This window comes from Numenius arquata, chromosome 10 (genome assembly GCF_964106895.1).
Source record: "Numenius arquata chromosome 10, bNumArq3.hap1.1, whole genome shotgun sequence".
NCBI lineage: Eukaryota > Metazoa > Chordata > Aves > Charadriiformes > Scolopacidae > Numenius > Numenius arquata.
This window is the reverse complement of record NC_133585.1, coordinates 48,772,195-48,796,939: the sequence shown is the minus strand read 5'-3', so window position 1 is coordinate 48,796,939 and position 24,745 is coordinate 48,772,195. Positions and strand designations below refer to the sequence as shown.

General features: G+C 40.1%; 1 protein-coding gene across 1 annotated transcript in view; it reads left to right on the top strand.

Moving 5' to 3' along the window:
* Positions 1–24,745, top strand: part of MTMR7 (myotubularin related protein 7) — a 49,096-nt gene that overhangs the window by 2,791 nt on the left and 21,560 nt on the right. The window contains exons 2-5 of the mRNA XM_074155018.1: positions 13,723–13,845; positions 14,919–15,081; positions 19,863–20,020; positions 21,601–21,729. Of these exons, the coding sequence (XP_074011119.1) occupies positions 13,723–13,845; positions 14,919–15,081; positions 19,863–20,020; positions 21,601–21,729 (573 nt within the window). The remainder of the gene's footprint in view (positions 1–13,722; positions 13,846–14,918; positions 15,082–19,862; positions 20,021–21,600; positions 21,730–24,745) is intronic.

Here is a 24,745-nt window from a genome sequence, read left to right as displayed (position 1 = left end):
AGGGTGCTATTATAGTTAAGTTCTCCATTTTCAGGCTACAACTCCTTTTGGAAAAGTTTGATTTTACTTCAGTGATGTAGGAAGGTGGCAGCAGGAGCCACCTGGGGATGGGGGCTGGCTGTTTCCCAGCTAAACTTTTATTTAGTTTCCTACTTCGGAAGGGTAGAGGAGGTGAGGCTGGCAGGGCCCTTGCCCTTTATTGATGTTTTGAGTCATCAGCTTACAGTAGAAACGTTACTGCAACCTCTTCTAAGTGCCTCTTCTAAGTGTCAAGCTGATTTTCTGCTTTTCGGGTGTTGTGCAAAGGTGGTTTCTGTTCTTTCCTTAAGTACACAGCCTGTCACAGTGCACCTTACAGCTCAGCTGGTGCTTTCTGATTCCATAACTGTTTTCTCACTTTACATCATGGTTAGGAAATGTTTAATCTATTCTGGGGCCGGTGACGTTGAATGACTTCAAACATGTCATTCTACTTGACTGCTTGTACTCAAAGTGATGCATTAAAACATCTACGCTAATTCTGGACAGTTTTGACTCTGATTTTGTGCATTATAGGTTTTTTTTCTTGTTAATAAATCTTCCCTATTTAGAAAGCAATTTAGTTTTCTTTGGGTTCCATTTATTCCATTTTTGTGCTTGTGGAACTTTGAGCACAAGTGATAAATTTAATGCAAATGAGCTTTGTAATATGCAATGCTAAAAAGCATTCTGTGGTTTGGTATTCAAGACTGGAGGTAGATAAAATTAAAATAGGAACTGCAGAGGATAACTAGGTGATGTGGGACTGGATTTAAAATCTCAGTTTGGAATTTGCTCCTAAAATAGTTGTTTTGAATTAGAGTCATCAAGGGACCTGCTTATTAGTGTCAGTTTAGATTTAAACAAAATCTTGTAACAGCCATTATTCTCAAAAGATTTAGTCAGAAAATGGTCAAAAGGTCATGCAAATCATGGTTATTGTGCATTCATGATACCCATTTAACTAAATTCCAACTCAAGGATGTTTTTTTTCTAACCCACCTTAGAGAATTGTGGACTTTTAAACTTCAGCTGTATTTGACTGGATGTCAGAACCACAGCCTGATTACAGTATGGACCACAAGGTTGATACAAATGATATTTACAGTTTACCTCACTCATGGATCATATTTTCATAGCTAACCTGACTGCCCTACCATCCAGCTAGGGATTGCTCATCTCAGTCTCAGTTTTTTCATCATCTTTATCATTTAAGTCACTTAATATGTCTTTTTGGGATTGGAGAAGATCCAGAGCTGTCTTTGATTTGGGTGGATTTCAAGATAATTTCATTATTAGTGAAATTAAACTAACTCCTGCTAAAAGGACTTATTGCAGTGTAATTTCAGTGAATCACAGAGCCAGAATTGCTCTTCTGGTCTTGGATTTCCTTCTCCCCCACATCATGGGTTTAGCTTGGCTCATTCCCACTGTATATATGTGAATACCAGACTTTGTCTTGTTGTATTGGAAGATTTTGGCTGCTTTTTAATTCCCTGAGCAGTATTTCCCTTTTTTTGTTCACTGATTTGGATGTTTTATTTCTTTCTTCCAGGCTTGTCAGGTTGTAGTGTTGCTATTTTCCTTCTTTTGGAGTGTTTGTGTTGGACTCCACCCTCTTTCTATTCTTCAGCTCTTATAATTTTAATTTTCATTACCAGGAACTTTTCAATTAAATAATTTTAAATGGACATGTTCCTATTTACCAGACCAAAATGAGTCACAGAAGGCTATTGTTGTTGCTGAAGTTCTGTGAAAGCATCAGCAGGGTTCTGATGAAAATGTGCCTGTTTTCCTGGCTGTCTACCCAGGAGATTACTGGGGATCTGAGAATTGTCCTTCCTTCAAGTCAGCAGTGAAATTGGAGACTTCGGGATTTCTGAGCTCTACAGGCCTAGGTCAGTTCTTCTTCTGGAGACTTAACCATGGCTAGCTCTTGGTTCCTGGGTCCCTAGTCAATGTCCTGCTGCTCCCACAGTCCACACCAGCCAGCACGTCTCAACGTTCTGTGAGACTTGCATTTGGCTGTGGACTTGAGAACTTCAGTTCACCCTGTGAAACCAGGAACCTGGAAACTCAGGTAATTCAGGCTTGTTCACTCTTAGGACACTAATTCGGTCTCCATGTGGTAGAGCTGAAGCCTTCCTCCCCCCCAAAAACAGTTCCCCTTTCTAGATGTTGGGGTTAGTGCTTAGGATCTTCAGGGTGCCAGCCCTCTGGGAAGGCTGTCAAAGGGATGGGAGTCTACCAAAGCAGGGGTGAGCAGATGAAATATCAAGTTGTGAAATGTTGCACTGAAGTTTTCAAAATGAAGTGTTGCTGTTTTTAAATAGGCAAAAAATGTTCATCCAAAGTGAAAAACTTTGGAAGTCATGATTTTTCATGCTGAAACAGAAGACGTTTTCATCAATAGTTACTTCATTTTCCATTAGTTGCACCCATCTGTTACTTTGCTGGGATTTTAATGTGAATAAATAAAATATTACATTCATTGCAATTGCCCTGGAAATGCCTCCAACTTAGATAGATTTTCGATTCACTGTATCAGATTGATGATCTTCCACCAAAAGGGACATTCTGGAGATGTAAGAAAAAACTAAGTTAGGGCGATCCAAGGCACTGGCTATTTCTGTTTGCCACACAAGCACTGGATGTATATTGCTTAGGGCAAGGAGCCAAACCACCAACACTGGCAGATTCAGCACAGGAGCACACCACAGTCATGAAGTTTCCTGTGCCATTCTCTTTCCCTGATTTTGTTATCTATGCAAAATTTATTTGTACTGCAGACATTTTTGGCCCAACAGTGTTATTCTGATGAGGCAGTAGAAAAAACCATACATGCTGTTGCTGGAATTTCAAAATATCACAAAATTATCACACTTTTCTCCCTTTTCTTTGAGTTTGAAGTAGATGGTACAGGTAAAACTGCCACATGATCCATAAAAATCCTATTTTGTTGAAGTAGGTTACAATTTTTCTATTGGCAACATAGTAAAATATTATCTAAATGATGGTATGCCGCTGTGGTTTTTCAAGTAACTTGTTTGCTACAGAAGATTAAAACTAAAACTTTGGAGTGCCATTTCAGCAAAATTTATGCTTTTCCTGCTTATTTAGCTGAAGTTTGATCTGTTTTTTTCTTCTGTTTGTTTTTTCCTTTTGGGCATCACTACTTACAGAACAAGATCTTTACTATTTAGCATTAGGTGCATAATGTAAGAACAGAGGCTCCATGGACACAATCAAAGGAATTTCCAGAATCCCATTAGATGAGATTCACAGTCTCCATGGACTGTTTATTCTTTATGTGCATAAGCTTCTAACTTAGATACCTAAATAAGGTACTGAAACTTAGATGGCATTAATACCTTTTTTCATTTTCTGTTATAATAATCAGCTTCATCTGTTCACTATTCTTAGATCTATTTTCTCACTTGTGTAATGTGAGTCATATTTCTCATACTGATTTATTAATATACATTCTCTTGAACGTATAGTGAAGAAACAGAAAATTGCTTTTGATCCTCTTCATCCCTCTCTCTGTTCTTAGTCTTCAGTCACCCCATTGGAAGTGTCAAGTGAAACAGGTTAAAACACGTCACGTATTCATCATCTCAAAACTCTGTGCCTGTGTAGTAGTAAGAGTCTGTAGGATAGCTGCCCATTTAAATAACAGCTAATCACAGAATCACAGAATGATATGGGGTTGGAAGGCACCTCTGGAGATCATCTAGTCCAACCCCCTGCCATAGCGGGCCCACCTAGAGCTAGACCTAAAATTCAATGTTTACTGGTTATATCTAATCTTCAGTGAGCCCAGGAGCATACTGACCTTTGTGAGGTGAATGACTTACCAAGTGAGCGCAGGAGCTGTTTTACTCGATCAGACTAGTGGTGCTTTTGATTTTGCAACCAAAACATCCAATTCAGAATACTAACTCACAGCAGATGTAAAAGGAAGTGAGGGAAAGCATGATCCATCTGGGAGGACGCTTCCAAATCTATGTCCTGAAGCATGAACACTGTTGGAGCCAGTGGTCCTAATCCAAAGGTCATTTAAGGCAATGAAAGAATTCCTCTGGCTTGAAAAGACTCAGGATCTAGAATTTTGGCTTCTATGTTTTTCGTTCTATTTTCACTTGGTTTTCATTATTTTACGTTACCCTTAGCATTAGAGCCCTTCTATTCTGAATGCTTTTTCACTTTTGAAACTTGATTTTCATACAGATGCCTGTTTCCAATATGCACTTTATTTCTGTTTTGGTTGTAATGTTGGGTTTTAGTGGTGTATTTTGTGTTTTTTTTTTTAATTAAGCCTTTCCCTAAATACCTTGTTTTTCCCACATTGTGTCAGTGCAAAGGCACTTTCTCCTTTTTGAGATCAGTATACTGACTCATTGTATTAATTGGAAAGGTAATTTGTCTTTAGATTTCTAGTTTTGTACTATTCTTTATAGATTTAGATTGCTCTGTTAAGTCCATAGTAATATAAATATTTTCCTAATTCTGGAATTGGCAGACCTCCTTTAGATTTTCTATGCCAGATTTTCATATTTTCAATAATGTGACCCTCAATAAAGAAGGAGCTGGATAAAGTCATAAAACGAGCTCTAAAAAACATGGATAGCCACATACTTTAATTTGCTGTCTTGGTATCCGTGTATAAACCAGTAACTCTCAAACTTTTTGCACTTTAAAAATGGTGCTGAAAATCATTAAGACAGCATGCCTGCAGGGCACTCTTTGATTTCTGTTTATGCATAGTAGGAGACTGAGGTTGGAGCAGCGGATCTGGGAAGTTTGGCTTTGGAGTGGTCAGGGCTGGAATCGCTAAGCCTGCTGTTAATAGACTCGAGTGGGTGGTATTTGATCTATCGGTGTCTGTAGGCTAAAGGAATGGTCTGTTTGTAACAGAAGATACACCCTGACACTTCCTGGTGTGCAGGTGTACTCTGCGGAGAAAGCCAGATCCCTACCACGAGAAAAGGGAGTCCTACAAATCCATCTTGAATGCAAATCTTTTGTGGCCTGAAACCGCCTGGTGCTGCTGCTCCAAAATAGACTGCTCAACAGGGCATCCTTTTGCCCTGGCAGTGGAGCAGCCTGTACCAAATGGAGAAATTGAAATGTACATTTCTTTTCAATGTCCCTTGAATAGGGACGTAGAAATATGTGGAATACTTTCAGGTGACTCCAGTCTACTCCTGTGAGCAATATGATAATTTTCTGTGTATTTTTTTTCAGAACTAAATCTAAATAATTTTGGGAAATGTACTAAGATGTACTGATTTGAGGAAGCACTTTTTTTCTCTAAATTAAAGCTCTGTTCAATATGCTTTAAAATAGAACACACAAAAAACTGAGGAAATTCCTCAGTTGCTCTCTTCTCCTTTTCTAGATAATTGGGATCTAGTATGGACTGAGAGAGGAAACGCATTATGGAAGAGCCTTGTGTTGCAATGGTGACACCGCATTCCAATGTTATATGCACTTGTAGTAAGTTACTGTTCACTGCATCCATTAAACAACTGCTACTCCGCTATATCTGGTAATATGGTACTGACCTCCCACTTTTTATAGATCTTAGCAGACAATAGCGGGTTGTTGAGCCAAATTGTTAGGTAATTTGTTCACTGTCTTGCTAACATTACGAGTCATTCCTCGTAATTTTTTTCAGCTCTTTTCCAGTATTCCTGTTTCACTTTAGTCCTTTAGTAAATTAGACTGGCTCAGATTTTTCTTGAATATTTTCCCCCACCCTGTCAGGTTTGCCCTGAGGAAACTTTTTACAATGCAGAGCTTAAGGTGTCTTAACTTAAATTTAATGACTGTGATGTTTTTTGGCTTTGGTTGATTCTTTTGACATATGCAACTGTCTGACTCTGTGTTACAGATTGGTTGTGCATTATTTTACTGCACTTGGGAAATCTTTTCAGAGATGGGAATACAAAAAAGTTACATGGATCAGCTACAGTTTTCGTGATTCTTATGAAATAGAATAGAAACCACATTAAATGGCAGCATCAATTGGCAATTCAGTTTTCCTTTATTCTTGTTCCAAGATTATGCAAAAAGATCACTTATTGTATATTTTGTTTAATGAGTACAACACTATACTATCCTTGTGTGAAAAAAATTGTAAGAGCATTTGGTCTTTGGCATGCTGTATTTTTTCACCCTCAGGAATTATGCTAAACACATGGATAGCTGGGGTCAACCAGGGTGAGGAAAGCTCAAATATTCCATTTGGCCTCAAACCATACCAGCTGTGCTCCTTTTTTCTCATTAGGCTCAGGCTTTTGGCTTGCACAAGCTCTTCCCTTCCCTTTTGCGTGCCTGCAGGGCTGAACTCACTCAGAGTCTTGTCACTAATTCCCAGGATTCAGTTTCTTCTTGCTTATACTCGCATGTGTAACATCACAAGGTGAGTAGGGAAGGTGGCAGAACCCTGGGCAGTCTAGGAGCCCAAGGGAAAGCGAAGTCCTGGCCAAGCAAGGAGAAGCCTTTCTAGGGCTAGGTGCGTGCCGCTAACCTAACTGGCCCCATTCCTTGGCTTTGGGTCAATCTTTTCAACAGCACAGCTGTGAAAGCAGTCTCTCTTTACCCTTGAAGAATCAATGAAACTCCTTTGTACAGTCCCAGAATCATGGAATCATAGAAAGGTTTAGGTTGGAAGGCACCTTAAGGATCTTCTAGTTCCAATCCCCCTGACATGGACGGGGACACCTCCCTCTAGACCAGTCAAATGTCAAGGTACTTGTTCATCTTTTACCTGGAACTTGCTTTGACAAGCTTTTGTTGTAGAGCAATGAATTCTAAATGGCTCCCAAACTGAGAAGCTCCTGAGGATGTAGCCTGAGCTAGGACATTCCCTGCTCACTTTTAATTAGCAGCTTTCTCCTGGCTGGGAGGGTTTTCTGGCCTTTCTTCCTTGTTTTGTGATAAGAAATTCGAGGAATTGGTAAAGGTTCCTCCTCAAGGAGCGAGGAGCACTTGGGAATACATGGGAGCAGACCTATTTTTTTTTGGCTGCCAGATAGGTTTTTCCTCTTGTGTTCTCCTTTCAGATGCACAGTGATAATTGCAATGGGCAGCTCGGTGATTACTGTGGCAGAACTGTCAGTTCAAGTGTCTTCTACTTCAGGTTTAGCTAATACACGGGAAGAAAACACATGGACTGAAAACCTGTGTAGTGAGAATAAAACCCTTTCAGATGTTTTTTCTTGATTCAGGACTTGATTTTATTTGAAAGTCCTACAGCAGAGACTGCTTTGTATCAGATAGCATCTCCCTGCTGGACAGGACGGGGTGTTGGGTCAGGAAGAAAAGTGATGTGGAGAGGTGTGGGACCGAGGTTTTGCTCTGAGGCATAATTTTTCCCAATCTGACCAATTTGCTCCACAGCTTTGCTTCTCTCTCCTTTCCCTACTCGAGTCTTGAGTTCACAGTCAAAACTGATCCTGCATCTGAAGGAGCTTTCCCATGTGCAGTTATAAACAGCATGAAAAAGTAGCAGTAACTTTGGCATTTTTTTACGACGCTTCCATGTGTTTGGAGATACCGATACATCTTAAAGAAGTGAGAACGAAGGTATCCTATTCAAGAAGCATTTAAAAGTAGGCCATGCAGTCAGAGCTTATTAAAGAAGTAATCTGTACTAAAAATGAAAACAAATTAGGGTACATGAATATTTTTAGGAATAATATTTTGGCACGCCAATTTTTCTGAACACTTTCAGGGTCGTGTCTGCCATTCTTCTTTAGGTGGGAGTCCCATTGATACTGGTGGGAGTTCTGCCTGAATAAAGCTTTGACCCATGCCTAATATGACATTTTTTTTATTGAATGACCTTCTGGCAACCTTGTTCATAAATCATTTGTCATGTTTATTCTCTGAGTAAAAAGTGCCTTCCATCTGTTCTTAATCTGCCTTCCCTTTAACTTCTATTTTTGCCTCCTTTTTTCTGTCATCTGTGTTGCATTGAAAATAGAGTTTCTGGCCAACTTTATTTATCCCCATGTAAGGGGTTGTAATCATTGAAATAAATCTCCTGGCAGACTTTTCTTTAAGCCTAGACAACCACAGTCATCAGGCAGAAATAAATGACGGGGGCAACAGCTTCAAATAAATTATTGAAGTTTTTACTTAGATGCCCCTCTCCAGACTGGCTTGGCTAACGCTTTCTTTTTTGCTCCTTGAGCTCTTCCAGCTTTCAGCTTTACAGGCTGGTTTTGCCTTTTTTTTTTTAATTCTTTACCTGATATTTTCTGATCTGGTCTCTCCCACCAGCTGTCCATTTTAGGCAAAGCACATGTGTGTGGTGTGTATGCTTTATCCTGATGTGTGTCAGTACATACATGATTTCTTAGGTTCTCCAGTAAAGTCTACACTAGTTTTGGTGAAAAAATGGAGCACCTCATTGAGAAAAACTAGGAGACGAATTACTGCAGTGTCCATTTCTGAAATTAAATTTTTTTTTTTTTTTATTAATGCTGATTTCTCAGCATGCTGCTACTTTTTAGATAGAAAAACTCAGCTTCTTCCAAAGCACTATTGCAAAGTTTTTTCCTCTCTTGTGGAAATGAACATATTCCCATTCCCTCTAGACCATTTAGAGACACTGCTTGACTTGGCTTTCTTTTCCTGATTGGAAGGATAGAGAAGAAGAAAGAAGGCTCCTGCAGAATGAAATCTAAGATCGAGGCTAGCTCTCTTTTACTTTTTCTTTTTTTTTTTCCCCTTGTCCATGGGTGAAAATTTTTCAGAAAATTTGAGTAACTGGAAACTAGGCAGAAGAAATACAGAAGGGGCTCAGATGAAAACCCACGCAGGGGTTTACGAAGAGAGTTTCTAGATCAAGCTCCTGAGAGCTCGGAGACCCTTACTGCTCCTGAAGGCACTTCATGCCACTTGCTGTAAATCAGAACTGTGGATTTGAATCCAGGTAGAGTTTAGACTCTAGTTTCCCTTTGGAAATTATGTTAGATATGATAAGGTGGTTCATAAGGGAAGTTATGAGTAAACTGCTTTTTTTTTCTCACACTACAATCACAGATAGACATATATCATGTGAGAGCTAAGCAACGTTAATCAACAAATCACGCTAATTTTTATTTAGCCAAATTTTGAGGTTCTCACTAATTTTAACTAACTCTCACTGTACTCTTTGAGGTCAGAAGAAATAAGGGCTAGCTAAAAATTCAGTCCACTGCATTGTCTCACAAACAGTATTTTTTCCTTGTTGACCCTGGTAGGAGAGCTCATTCTGAGTTGTACTTATCCACACTGAAGTACATAAAAACTGAGAAGCTCTTGTTAGAATGCAGAAAAATTATGTTATTTTGGATGCTGTGCTGTGTCACAAAAAGTTGTCAGTATAAAAAATTCTATATTCTCAATAGAAATTGCCTAGCGTTCCACTTAACCAGAGTAAAGAAACGTAGACAATTGTACCAAATATGTGCGTGTTTCAGTACAAATATTAAAAGTCAGGGAAAAAAGTGTTGAAATTAAAATGACTGGTTATGAATGAGAATATTGATGCAATAGGCATGTTAGAAACATAGTGGAAGAAAAATAATCAATGTGACAGGCTAATATTGGTGACAAATTTTGTGGGAAATACAGGTAAAGTCATGCCTGTCAAAGAGCAGATTTTTCTGTCTTGAAGTAAACAGTCAGATCTCATAGATTAACTATGTCACAAAAGCAGAGAGTCCCTACAGATTGAAATTATGAGATTAAACAGGGAAAGTGGAACTGTAGCACCAGAGCACTGCAGTACAGTATTGGGACTGTAGTACTAAATAGTAGTCATCTAAATAGTGACATTGCCTGTGACAACCTAAACAAGAACAAATGGGGTGTGAAGATGGGAAATGCAATAACAGTGGGAGACATCATTTACCAATTTGAGATTGAGTAAATGGCCTGGGGGTGTGTGTGATTCTGAGTAAAATTTTAGCTTTTTAAAATGATTGCTTATATGGAGGCCATTTGTTTATCTGAAAGAAAAAGGAAGTAATTCTAGGTAATTCTGAATAATTCTAGGACCTGGTCTCAGACAGCGAGAGAAAGACCTCATTCAAAATAGAGCTAGAACCTCTGTGTGATAGCAACTAATGTGCTGAGATGCGGTATTCTTGAAACAGCAAAAAAGGGGAAAAAAATCTCCCATGGCAATGTTTAACTGCTAAGAGGAAACTACATAAAAATGTGAAAACTGTTTAAAAAGAAAGAGAGCCAAAATTTAAAATGTTTATAGGAGTCACAAAGATTGTTTAAATATGGGAGCTCATTGCAAGCTGACTTCCAGAAAAAGGCTTTAAAAGACCAAAAAAAGGTTTGCATAGCTAAACAGCGGGGTGAAGGAGTAAGAGGATGTCTCTTATTAAAAGGATTTCTTTTGTTAGAAGTAAAAGGGCTTTCTTCAAGTTGAAGTTGTGCCTAAATGAGGAAAACAAAGCATAAACAAGTTAAATATATAAACAAAATAAGGCAGGCCAAAAGAGATTTTGAAGAACAGCTTGGCAAAAACTACTAGTAAAGCCATTTTCAAGCTGTCTTTAAGTAGGTAAAATCCTGAGAGAAAATCTACAGGACTAGTCAATGATCAAAGTGGGGAAGGTATTTAGGGACATGCCCATTCTGGAATATTTCTCTGTCAAGAACATATCAGAAGATTTGTTACAAAAAAAAAAAAACCACATTATAAGAGATTTTAGAAAAAAATGGCAGCAATAAAAAGTAAAAAATTAGCAGGACCAGATGGTATCCACGCAAATTAAAAGAACTAAAGTACACAACTGCCAAGCCAGTAATGATGGTGTAATGCTTAAAAGTTTCCCGGTCTGAAAAATACAGAGGTGATAAATATGACACCTGATCCCTAGGCCCCCTTTTAAATCATTACATTTATGGATAAGTATGATAAAAAGGGGAAGAATCAGCATAGCCTTCATCAAGGAACCCAGAATCTCTAATTTTTTTTTTTTAAAGTAACTGAACATATGGACAAGGGTGATCCATTTGATAGAAGCTTAGATAGATAGTTGGTCTTCCTCCAAAATATCCATTTGATAGATAGTTGGTCTTCCAAAATTTGTTTGAGCATATCCTTCATCAGAGGCTCTTGAAGAAACTTAAATATCATAGGATAAGACATACAGGCCTCCCAGTAATAACTAATTAAAAAATAAGAAACAGATAGTAAGAGTATATTGCCCTTTTTTGCCGTGGAGGGAGCTCGTCACTAGAGATCCAATGAAGCTGTAAGAGCCTGTGTTGTTCAACTTATAAATGTTTTGAAAGGTACAGGGAGGGGAGGAGATGCCAGAGGTGGCAAAATTCACTGATAGTACTGACATTCTTCAGGGTAGGACAAATGCAAGATTGCTGTGGGGGCTTGCAGTAATGTCTCATGATACTGATGGACAAAATTAATCCATAAATATAATATAATACACATGGGGGTTAGGTCTTAAATGATGTATGCAGACATGACTTGGAGTTACAATTGCTAGCTCAAAAAAAACCCGCCCAACCCCACTGTGTTCAGCAGCGGACAAAAAAGCAAGCAATATTTGAAAACTTTTCAAAATTGAATAGAGAACAAAACAGCAAACATCACCATTCCACCACCAAATCTATCGTACACCCAAATCTTGACTTCTGTTTGCACTTTTGGCCTCTTTTCAAGAACCAGACCTCTTGTAGGATAATCAGAAGTGTGGAAGGGCTTGTCTGGAATAGCTTCCATAAAGATCACAACTACATAAAGTTTGGTCTGGGAACGAGAGGATGGAGGGAAGGATTTGTAACAGCCTGTGTGGCACAGAGAAAATAAACGAGGAACGACACTCCCTGCTTACCAAATCATTTCCCAAGTGGATGGTGCTCCTGCTGTTGGTGGCAGGTTCAAAACCAGCAAGAGGAAGGGATTTTTTTCTATGATGTGTAGCTGAAATGTGAAGTTCCCTCTCACAGGGTGTTGAGGGTGCCAATGGGTTACAGAGATTCAAAATGTTATTTCACAGAATTTGTGGAATTAAAATGCAGTTAGGTGACAGTGAAAACTATCACCTCAGCTTAGAAAGCCCCTGGAACTGCTGTTTTTTAGAAGCTGGGATAACACCCTGAGGGAGCATCGTTACACACTTGCCTCTCATACTCTTCCCTCAGCAGTTGCACGTGTCTGCTCTGAGAGATAAACAGCAGGGCTGGGTGAATCTCCCATCTCCCCAGTGCAGCTGTTGTGATTGCTTTAATGAAATACGACTTAGTGCATAGTTCTTATTGCAACTGTTCCTGTTTATTCAGATCCAACCTTTATTTTATTTGTAGTTCTGTATTTAAAAAAAAAACAAAACAAAACCAAAACAAAACCAAAAACAAAACACAAAAACAACTAACAAGAGCTTTGTTTGTCAACATTGTTCAGTCATAGGGCTCTGATTGATGAGTGGGGAGAGGATGTGAGCAGGAAGCCTGGAAATTCATCCCTCAGTCCCTGCTTTGCTGTGTGGCTGTCTACTTTGCTTGTGTGTCCTGGCCCAAGGCACCTCAGTTTGTCGGGTGGCGGTGACGACTGCCTTATGCACCATCGGAGCCTGTCCAGCAGAGTCACAGAATCATGGAATGGTTAGAATTGGAAGGGACCCTAAAGACCATCTAGTTCCAGCCCCCTGCCATGGGCAGGAACACCTCCCACTAGACCAGGTTGCTCAAAGCCTCATCGAACCTGGCCTTGAACACCTCCTGGGATGGAGCACCCACAGCTTCTCTGGGCAACCTGTTCCCTTGTCACCACCCTCAGAGTAAAGTCCTCATGTTTGTCCAGACAAACCTTATTTTTATTGTTGTTATTTGTGGGTTCCTTTTAGAAGGGCACTGCCTACATCTTTCTTTTGTATCTTCCCTGCCTCTTTTATATCTCCTCTTTTGCTTACTACTGAATGCTTGCTGGGTTAGTGCTGTGCTTCTTCCATTCCTTCTCGCCCCAATATGTGACCTCTGAAGTAGATGGCCCTGGGAAAAGACTTTATCCATGCTTTCTAGCTGCTTTATTTTTGTTTAAAGCAGATTATAACTGGCCTTGAGGGACAAGACTTGGTTTTTCTAATTGTTTGATTTTAAGCATTTTACTACCAAAACTGGCTTATTTTGGTTTCAAGGATTTCTTTATTCCTATTTTTAAAATGTGTTTGGAATACACATTGTAAACATGTAATTCTTAGGTGCTGGCATCATTCTGTTTCTGGTGTGATTTCAGTGGAATTATTTCTGCATAGTTTTGAGAATACATGGCTACATCCCATCTCTGAGAGCATTTTTGGAAGTTTCTGTCAATCTAACCTGGAATCGCTGTATTATTGAAAATCACATTGATTTTGCTCATTCTTTTATTTATTTTTTTTCTTTTCTTTGTGTTTATTGTACCCAATTCTGATTTTCGGGAAACTGGTACAAGATTTTATTTATTGCAGTGTAAAAGCGATAGGGTCTTCTTTAACTTTGCTCTTTTTTTGTTTTCCCTCTTCCATTTTCTCAGAGCAACATTCAGGTCAGCTTCTGGACTTCAAACACAAGGCTAGTGCAATTTGTTTGCAGTGGACTAAATGTGGATGTTGAGATCTCACTATGGCAGGTTATGTCATAGCCTAATTATTTCTTTTTTTTTTCCTCTGTCATTTCTTTGTGTAGGTGGAAAACGTTCGGTTACTTGATCGTTTATCTTCAAGAAAAGCGGCACTGGGAACTTTGTATTTAACAGCTACCCACGTCATATTTGTGGAGAATGGTTCTGAAGCTCGTAAAGAAACCTGGGTATGAATTTTTGTTGGTTTTTTTTTCAGTTAGCTGTAAGTGTGTGGCACTTTATTGATGGCAACTTGAAAATAGCTTGCAAAACAGTTTAAACATAGTAAATTAGTGCATATGGATGCTTTTATAACTTCAGAGTGTGTGAAATTCCAGCCTGGTAATTTTTGAAAATTGTCCATGGATTCTGGATATTGCAACACAATAAGGGGAGCAGAAGGACCTTCACCATACGAATACCAGATGTGATTCACTGAGGAACTGCCTCTGTAAACTACAGTGTTGTTCCTATCGTGTAGGACAAATTGAGGAGAAATGCTTCAAATGTGAATTATTACCTTGACTCAGCCAGCTCTTGCCTCTCTCTCTGACTGCTTGTGCTGGATTAGTGATTTTGGTTTTTTAGTTAGTTTTGGTTTGGGGTTTTGTTGGGTTTTTTTTTTTTTTTTTGTTGGTTGTGGGTTTTTTTGTTTGGTTGGTTTTTTCCTGATGTAGTATTTTGAGTTATCTATTTTGATGGGTCTGTTGCCTCTGTGTGTACATAGGTACAGATATAGCTCTGGTTTCATACGATGTGGGAGTCTTTTATGTAGCTTAATTATGAACCCTTTGCTCATTTTTGTACTAGTTATTAATTCTATCCTCTTCTGGTCCCACCATTCCCCTCCTGATTGTTACTGTAATGTTTCATCCCATCTGATGCAGTATCAGGACTACCATTCTGCCAATGAGGAGCCCCAACATTTTAGCCTTATCTAACTGATGCTCGTACATCTTTTAACTGTACAGAGAGATGAAAAGAGCTCTTTTTCTGGTAACTGTCAGCTTACACTAAAGGAAACAAACACGAAACTTTAGAGAGCATGACCGGGCTAATGTTTGAGCAGCTGAAACACTCCAAGAGCTACTTTCTCTGTAGGTGATGTATGAAGTGCTGCTTGAGCCTGAGGTTGGAGATAGGAACAAAACTACAAGAGGATCGTGGGTATTTTCTGATACCTGGCACATCATTATGAATAATTATTTTTCTCCCTAAACATTTGAATCACTTGGCATAACTGTTTTCAATTCCCACACAGGTTCTTCACAGCCAAATTTCTTCCATTGAGAAGCAGGCCACCACTGCCACTGGATGCCCATTGCTGATCCGCTGCAAGAACTTCCAGGTCATCCAGCTGGTCATCCCCCAGGAACGAGACTGCCATGACATTTACATATCTCTGATACGTCTAGCACGACCAGGTATGAGAAGGAAACTGGCACAGAAGTCCATCCTCATGCTGAAGAGGGAGAATATAATGGAAGGAGTGTAGCTGGGCACCTTTGCAGTTTGCAGGTTAAGAAAAAAATGCTTAATTAGAGATGGTTATGCGAGAAAAGGTCTCTGAGTAGACAAGCATATTAACATAATCACTTACGGAGCAATGAAGAAAGCACATCGTAACAAGTAGTTCGTTCCATAAAGTATGTCAAGAACTTTTGTTGAAAATGATACTCTAGGCTAGCGCTGGCCATAAAATACGTTCTAATGCTATTTCACCTGTGACTGTTGTTTACTGGACGCCTTGTGTAAGTGTGAATTTAGGAAAATACCGTCAAGTCTCTAAATCCAGGGAATTTTCGCATTCCTGCTGTGACAAAAAACTTACGATTTATTTAGTGACTATGTCAAGGTCTGGATTTTCCCTTACTGTGCTTTGCATAAATTTCTTAAAATCAATGGAAGCTGTTGCAGCAAGTAGTTGATTTGTTCCACTGGACTGCCTGTGCCTATTATTACCTAGGTTTTGAATGTGCCCTTTTTGAATTTCTGAATTCGGATCAAGTTCCTTTTGAAACTTTTTCTCTTTTCAATTAAAATCTGTATGTTGCAGCAAAATCCAACATCTGATCCTCTGCGTTACAGCTGCTCTCCTAAGAACCAGCTGACAAGGCTTCTGGATTGTTTGTTTTAAGTGATAACTGTAGAGATACATCACCAGCCTCCATCCTTTACTATTATTTTAATAGAATGCAAAGAAAATGTTCACAAAACTGACAACATTGGCCTTAATTTGTATCTTGCTAGGAGAACACCAATTTTGTCAACTGTGCGGAGGGGGAAAAAATTGCACAGTCAGCCAGCACAACCACTGAACTTTATAAAGTACCTTCTATAATTAGGATAGTAGTAGTAGTAATACGCAGCTGCAGCAGACGTAACTCGATAGGCCAGGTGATGCAAGATGGAAGTAATTGGAGAAATTTAAAAACACTGAGACGAATTCAGTCAGTGGTTCTGCTGATGTAAATCTGGATTAATTCCACGGGCCTCAGTAGCAAGTATGTTCTCATTTACGCTGGAAGGAACGTGATTCCGTAACACTCTTTCCCTGGAGCCAGGAGGATGTGTGCGTACTGCTACTCACCAGAACAGGACACTTCAATATGGTCGTACCTTAACAACGAAGAGAAGAAAAGCTATGGACACCGAATACAAGTTCAGCAGCAGGCTGCAATGGATCAGAAGGTTCAAATGAAGAAGGTGCAATAAAAGCAACATACAATTAGCTCTTTGCATAATTCAGCTGCACAGTAGTTATCCTTCTCTAGCAAAATATCTGATCTTCATGTGAGGCAGGATGAAGTCTTGCTTACTTAAAATTAGAAGGCCCCAATTGCAAGCTGAGCCATACGCACCCTGACAGTGCTCTGCTGTGTCTTTTTCTCTGGGCGCAAAGCTGTACTTCCCTAAGGTAATACAGTTATTCAGCGTTATAAGGTACTCTTTACTCCATGAGGAGAAAATTTGACTCATTCAGGCTCTAGTTCTCATTCTCTGCCTGTTCATTTAATTCCACCATGGACTGAACCCGAATGAAGCCTATCTTGAATACTGGATTAATATATTCTATGTTATCTGATGTCCTAGTTACAGTAAAGGAGCAAATTTGTGTTTGATTTTATTCTTGCCAGCTGTTAATAGCACTTTAATAAGGTCAGCCTGTCAGCTGAATTTCGCTTTTTTTCTTAATTAAGCCATTTTGTGGAACAAGCTGACTATAACAGTTTTTACAGGTGTGTGGTGGGTTGAGCCTGGCTGGACACCAGGTGCCCACCAAAGCTGCTCTATCACTCCTCTTCTCAGCTGGACCAGGGAGAAAAGATAAAATGAAAGACTCGTGGACCAAGATAAGGACAGGGAGATCACTCACCAGTTACTGCCATAGGCAAAACAGACTCCACTTGGGGAAATGAGCTTAATTTATTTCCAATCAAATCAGAATAGGATAATGAGAAAATGAAAACTAAATCTTAAAACACCTTCCCCCCACCCCTCCCTTCTTTCTGGGCTCAACTTCACCCCAGATTTCTCTACCTCTTCCCCCCGAGCAGCACTGGGGAATGGGGGTTGTGGTCAGTTCATCACATGTTGTCTCTGCTGCTCCTTCCTCCTCAGGGGGAGGACTCCTTATGCTCTTCCCCTGCTCCAGTGTGGGGTCCCTCCCACAGGAGACAGTGCTCCATGAACTTCTCCTACGTGAGTCCTTCCCAGAGGCTGCAGTTCTTCATTAACTGCTCCAGCATGGGTCACTTCCATGGGGTGCAGTCCTTCATGAACAGACTGCTCCAGTGTGGGTCCCCGCAGGAGCCACAAGTCCTGCCATCAAACCTTCTTCAGCGTGGGCTCCTCTCCATGGGGCCACAGGTCCTCCCAGGAGCCTGCTCCAAGTGCCGTCTCTCCATGGGGTCACAGCCACCTGCTCTAGTGTGGGATCCTTCATGGGCTGCAGGTGGATATCTGCTCCACCGCTAACCTCCACGAGCTGCAGGTGGATATCTGCTCCACCATGAACCTACACAGGCTGCATGGGGACAGCCTGCCTCACCATGGTCTTCATGTGAATCTCTGCTCTGGTATCTGGCGCACCTCCTCCCCTTCCTTCTTCACTGACCTGGGTGTCTGCAGGGTTGTTGCTCTCACTTATTCTCACTCATCTCTCCAGCTGCAATTGCTGTTGTGCAGTTTTTTTTCCTCTTCTTAACTATGTTATCCTGGAGGCTGATGGGCTCAGCTTTGGCCAGTGGTGGGCCTGTCTTGGAGCCATCTGGCATTTGCTCCCTCGGACATAGGAGAAGCTTCTAGCAGCTTCTCACAGAAGTCACCCCGTAGCCCCCTGGCTACCAAAACGTTGCCACGCAAACCCAATGCAAGCTGTAATGGCAGGACTGCAGATGCTTGTGGCAAAATAACTGGGAAAGATTATGGAAGGTCCTGGAGAAGAGCTGATAACTGAGATTGAAGGTACTGTTTTATTGCCTCCTCTAGATATCATCATGTAATAATACTTGTAACGTTGAGTCAGACTTCTGTCATAAATAACCTGGATATATTTTAACAGGTGGATTTTTAAAGGCTTCCCACGTGCCTCTGAACAGCAGGTCTGGTTGTAAAGAAGATCCAGGCGCTTCTGACAACCAAGCAGTAAAAACGAGCCCTCAGATTGCTACCAAAAGCTCTTTATTAAAATTAGCTCAGATTGGATTTATGGGTTATGCTAACATTTCATGTTAGCAGATGAGAAATAAACCAGACTGTCTTCCTAATCTGTGCCATGACAGAACTTTGAAGTCAGAGACTACAGAAAGAGTTTGAACTTTCATATGATGAGCAAAACATTTATTTCTCCTTACTCATGAATTCGTTGACTTTCAGTACTTTCCTGGCAGAGTTAACACAGTTGTCTTTCCTTATGTTCATACTTTTTTGTGTGTGTATATACGACCACTTTAATTGAAATTTAAAAAAGCAAAATATAACTTAAATTACACCTTTTAAAGACATAATCAAAATAAAAGACTTTCTATAGAAAAAAATAGGAGCTTTATTATTATTAATATTGTGGTTAACCTTATTATTTTTGTATCTGTAAGTTCCTTATTGAAATATTCTAAGACAGTGCTTATTAGGTATATATTATTAGAAAAAGTGTAGTGTTTAAATTTACTGATCTTGTTAAAATTATATTGTGAAGCAAGTGTATCAGTGGGAAACTGAAATCAGAGAGGACTCAGTTCTAAAGTTAAAAATCCACTGGTCAGAAAGTTTTAGAGCAATAGAATGAAACCTTGCGACATAACAATATGTCACGAGAATGTGAATTTCAAGCTATATGTTGAATAGTTATTCATATCAGTGACAGTTGGCAACTAATGGCAATGGTGTCCGGCTGATTGGTCACCAGGGTTAAGACTCTCATTAGCATGAATAGGGGTATGCTCCTAAAAAAAGTTAAAAACTCCAGCCCCAGCATGTTTTTTTATATGGTCCTTGACCGAGGGTGACAGGTGGCACAGCTACTTTAACGAGTTCATGGTCATGATGAAATGATTGATGTAGCATACGCTATTTTTATGCTATTACAACATCTGTATCATGAATGCCTTTGCTAATAATTCAAGGACAGAATTTTGCAGTCCACAAAGCTAAAATTTCATTGAACCTATTGAAAACTTCCTTATTTAGGGACAAAGACTTCTGAGTTAGTTCATTTTTGGAAGATTGTGCTGCATAGTCCGTTCTTCAGATCTTTAGTCTTTGCCACAGGACAGATGTTCCGTTCATAAAGGGTTTTCTCAGCTACCTCTGGCCAGTAAATACTTTTGCAGAACAAGTGCTTATTCTGGCACTGACTTCAGTTTTCTTTGGATGAAATCATATTGTCACTGACATTTTGTCTTCGTGCTGGGGAAGGATTTTACAATTCAGTAGAGAAGAGCAGGACAGTGTATTTTAAGTAGCGTTACTAATAAGGCAAATATATTGCAACACATACAACTGAAAAAACAGCACAGTACTTTCAAAGTATATTTGAAAATAGTTATAAGCCAGGGTATTTTTGTATAGCAGAGCATACTATTTTAAAAGAGAAATTACATATAGGACAATACTACATTTTGGGTCTGAAGTATGACTTCAGGATGAGAAATCTGATGTGGTTTACTGGTTTTGTTTGTTTGTTTGTTTGCTTGGTGTTTTTCAGTGAAATACGAAGAGCTGTACTGTTTCTCCTTCAATCCAAAATTAGATAAAGAGGAACGAGAGCAAGGCTGGAAGCTGGTGGACCTCACTGAAGAATATAATCGGATGGGTATTCCAAACGGCTATTGGCAGATTAGCGATGTAAACAGAGACTATGGAGTGAGTTGTTGTGATTTTTCTGTTGCACAGGCTGTGAAGTGAATCAGCAGTCTCACTGTGGACTAGTGAAGTGCTTAGATGCAGGATCCCTTTGTGCTCAGCGCTCTACGTACATGTAGTAAGGTGTGGTTCTTCCACGCTTTAACATAAACAGGCACATAGAAAGGACGTGTCTTTATTTAATACATGTGGAAATTAAGCACAGAAAGCTTGTATGCAGTAAGTTTTAAACACTGATGCTTGGCTGCCTGGGGAGAAGTTTAAATCATACTTCAATGTTACTGTTTTCCTGACATAAAGGGTTATATAAAATCACTACACAGTCATTTTAAGGCAAAAATTTACTTGAAATAGTGAATTTGGCAATATTTTTTCCTCACTGGCCATCCTCACAATCCTTTTGAAACCCCTGTGATTGACTGTTAGTGTTTTTCACAGTCATGACAGGTCATATCTCTTCCTAGCTGCCTGCTATCCTGCCCAGTTCAGTCCTGTACAATTGAAGTCCCTAGAATGTTAATTAATTGTGAGAAATAATAATACAAATATTTTTGAAGGAAGTTTGTCCATGCACTCCATTGGCTCTGCTGCGGGAGCATATCCATGTTAAGGAAGGCTTGTGAAGTTCTCAGAGAAGACTGAATGTGCTGTCAGGGTTTGTTTTCTTTTTGTTAAAACAAGCGGAAAAAATGTTTTGACCTCTTTTGAGATAAAGTGTAGGAAAAATGGCATCATGAATAAAGCCCAGTTGACCACAGCGGCATCTGTAACCACAAGCCCTTCCTTTTCTTTTTTCTCCTTCATTACTTATCTTTGGCTCTGTCAGAACCTAATTTTTTCCTGGGTATCCTAATTCCTTTAGTCATCTTAGAAAGTCCCAGGGAGATACCGGATACCCTTTTGATCCCAGCCAGAATGCCATAGGCAGGATCAGGAAAAGGAAGTTAGACCAGGACCCATTTGTGGTCCCACTTCTCTCCAGAGGAACTTCTGGGCTTTTTTGCAGGCTTGTTGGGTTCCTTTCAGAAGTAGAAGGCATGTCAGGGCTGCTTGCCTTTTGGTATCCTCATTTCATTCGGAATGATTTCTTTTGTCTGAGTCCCTATTTTTGTCTTTTTTTTTTTAATTTTTATTTTTTAATTATCAGATTTGCTGGAAAATTTGGCTCTGTAGTCTCATCCCTGTATAAGAGAGAGGTGTTTGACAGCTTCACCCCCTCCCGTCCTTACTTCCCAATTCAGCTACAGAGGAAACCTCAGTTGTAAATAACAACCTTGCTCTATATAACAGTCAATCTTTCCTGGTTTGAATGTATGGTCTACCTGTTTATTCACAATGAGGCATGAATTAAAGTTTGGAAATACAGCTCTTCAACCCTTCTGCTTCAGTTTTGCCATCTGTAAGTTAGAATTAATGCTTTCCAGCTTCAAAATACTGTTTTGAAAAATGTAGGTAATGTGTATACAATAATTATAGAATATTCCCTGAGATTAGAGTTCCTTGGTATTTTGGTTTTGCTGTGGAGATAGTTAATGTTAGTTGTGTTTTGTAGACCAAATAATCAGAGTTTCCTTTCATAGGTCTGTGACTCTTACCCTACGGAAGTGTATGTACCAAAGTCTGCGACTGCACACATCATAGTGGGGAGCTCTAAATTTCGGAGCCGAAGGCGTTTCCCAGCTCTTTCCTACTACTGCAAGGATAACAATGTAAGTGAATTTGTAGCCATGAAGTGTTTGCTTATTTTGGCCTTGCTTTCATAATTCTTCTGTTAAGCTTTCACAGGAAGAAATCAGTGTTTATTTAAAAAAAAATATTAAAAGATGGTTAGTGTAGTCTGTTTAGTGTGGTTTGTACATATGGACACCCACTGGAATTATGGTTAGTTCATTAATAGGCATTTAATGCAGTCATTTAAACCCAGCTTCATCATCCACGTAGCACAAAAAGATGTGATCCCTGTATCACAAGGAAGTGGAATAGTACAAGGGGTCCTGAAACATGGGTGGCAGAAGAGTGAAGGCCAGTAGCAGAGAGCTTAGCAGGTGATTGGAAGGAAAACAGAGCAATTTAGGATGTGGTAGCCACAGCCCGAGAGCAAGTCAAAGAGGAGGAAAAGCCATACTTGCAACAGTTACAGAATAAGGAGTAGTGTCTTCAGAAAAGATGTGTGAATAGACCCAAAAAGGGTGGATGAAAAAGCTACCAAATTTTGGCTGAGCAGCGTGTCATGGCTTTGTTGAAGAGACTCTCCTTGCCTGTAAGAGCGAGGGGTGACACCTTCTCCTCTCCGTGACAGATATTCTCAGGGCTGAGTGATGAACTGCCTCAATTGTCTGTAACCATTTGGAAAAAAACTTGTACCTAGACTATTTGCATTTCTATTTCTGGCAGCTGAGGTAAAGGAGACCCTTGGACTGAAGGATCCCATGGACTGGATGTTTTTCCATTTTCATCCCAGCCCCCTAGGGACTGGCTTAGCTCAGCTGTCATTACCGGTTAGGAGGACGGTGTCCCCTCTGTACTCGCAAAGGATCTGTGTGTCTAATATCTCCTGTTTCAGTCCCAGACTGGCAATTACATCAAGAGGTCTTCCCTAGGGCTGGGAGATGGCCAGGACTTCCCAAGAGACAGAGCTAGTGTGGGATTACAGGGCGTCTGTAGAGTCTGCCACGCAGGATGGGAGATATTTCCATAGGATGTCACAAGCAGGAATCATAAACTATAGTCTCCATGGAAATCTTATCTTTACAGTGGCCACTATCGTAGGTTTAAGCTTCAGAAGGAAGGAATGAGACATTATTTTGACTCCTTCTTTACCCCTTATTTCATCAGAATTCTGCTTCCATAAAGATCTGTGAATTTGACAACAAAACAGGAGGATAGGAAGGTTTAAATAGTAAATACAGCCTCTGCATAAATTCTATATTATCTTTAATATTTCATTAGGGCCAAATTTTTCAAAGTTAATCACTTTAGATAATCAAGTAAGTCCAAATATAGATATCTAGGATTCAAAACACCTGGACATTTCCAAATCTCAGTGAAAGAAAAGGCCTCAGGGATCAGCTCGATTCCAATGTATAGTGATCCAGTTTGGATGAGTTCTGTGGTTTCAGTCTAAATATTTTCTCTGTTGTGGTTGGAGTTCAAGTGAAGGTTCAGATCACCAGGATCTGAAGTACTGTGTTTAATCCCGGATCCTTCACAGTTCAAAGGGCTGGGAAAATGGTTGGGAATGTTGGGGGAAATATCGCTTCATGAGTTTGAAGGTTGCCATGAGTTGCCAGCTAAGGGAGTGGGGTAAGATTCCTGATGGTAGACATGGAACAGCTATGGTGACAGCAGGTTGGCAAGAGGTCTGCTGCATGCAGGCGAGGTGGGTGCCACTCATCCAGTCTTTCATACCCAGAACTTTCCCTTAGCTCTTTGGTACTGACAAATTCATTGATGATGTGACACCTTGCTCTGTGTGAATATGATAAGATCAAATTCTGGAACTATCTGTTGAGTCTGTGCAATAGCAAAACATGACCCTCTCTTGCCCTACTCTTAAGTGTAGTGCAAGAAATTTTATAGACTTACTTGCTCATCCTAAGCAATTGGCCTGGGTGAGCAGGAGGAGATCTCTTCATGGATATCGTGTGCAATGATTCCTAGTTATGATATTTAGTGGTCACTAGGTCAGCTTATCTTCCTCTAGTTTTGCCGTGCTGGCAGTGTAGCTATTTCTTAAGCTGGGGCTAAACATGGTCTTAACCCCAAGCCTGACTTGACAGACAAGCCGTTCTCTCATACTGGTGCCAGCACACACCTTAGCCTTTTGGGGTCCCAGGATGATATAATGCAGTGGGCTCCAGCCCATACTTTCCTGAATCCTAACCTTCATCCACAACCCTAACTTCAACCTTAACCTTGAGGGCCATATCTGCCTTGTGTACGGTACACAAGGGATGAGAGAGAAATGCCTTTCTTCTATTAAAATGACATGTTGCAGAGATATTCACTTGTACCTTTTGCTTCATGCAAAGAAGGTATAAGCATATATTAAATCACTGGAATGTGTGCTAATCAGCAGGCGAGACTCCTGATAACTAATAATCTGTTTGCAAAAACTGTTAGTAAAGTGTGAGCAGGCACAATTCAGGGTTTCTGTATCAAAGATTCACGTTTTACTGATTAACTACTGATACTTCAAAGACTTGGCTGAAAATGAGCACGTCCCTTCTCACAGTAATAAATAATCTGTAGGGCACTCCACATGGGTCACGACCTTCAGCAGGCAGATTCTCCTCATGCTTATGGTCAGTGCTTAGAAAGTGCATGTATTAGCTCCCTTGCCCTCTACAAATCTAGCTGCCTAGCAGAAATTAAACCCTCCCCGCTCACCCATTTCACATTCTGTTCCTTCTTTCCCAGTTTCATCTGGAGGTCTGATCCTGATGAGTCTTGATTGATTAATAACTGTGCTCCAGGAGTCAGGCTGCCTGACCCACTTCCCATGCAACGAGGTCTTTCTCCAGAGGCAGTGCTAAAAATACACCACCGTCACTGATCTCTCCAGCTGGATGTTAGGCATTTTTGTTTCCTGGACTCATGATGTCTCAGGCTGTTTAGTAAAGCATGTGTTGGTCTAAATTGGGTATAATCAGTATCCCCACTGGTAAGTGTGAGTGACAGTGCAAAGGGACCCATTCTTCATCAGGAAGAGTGTGACCAGCAGGT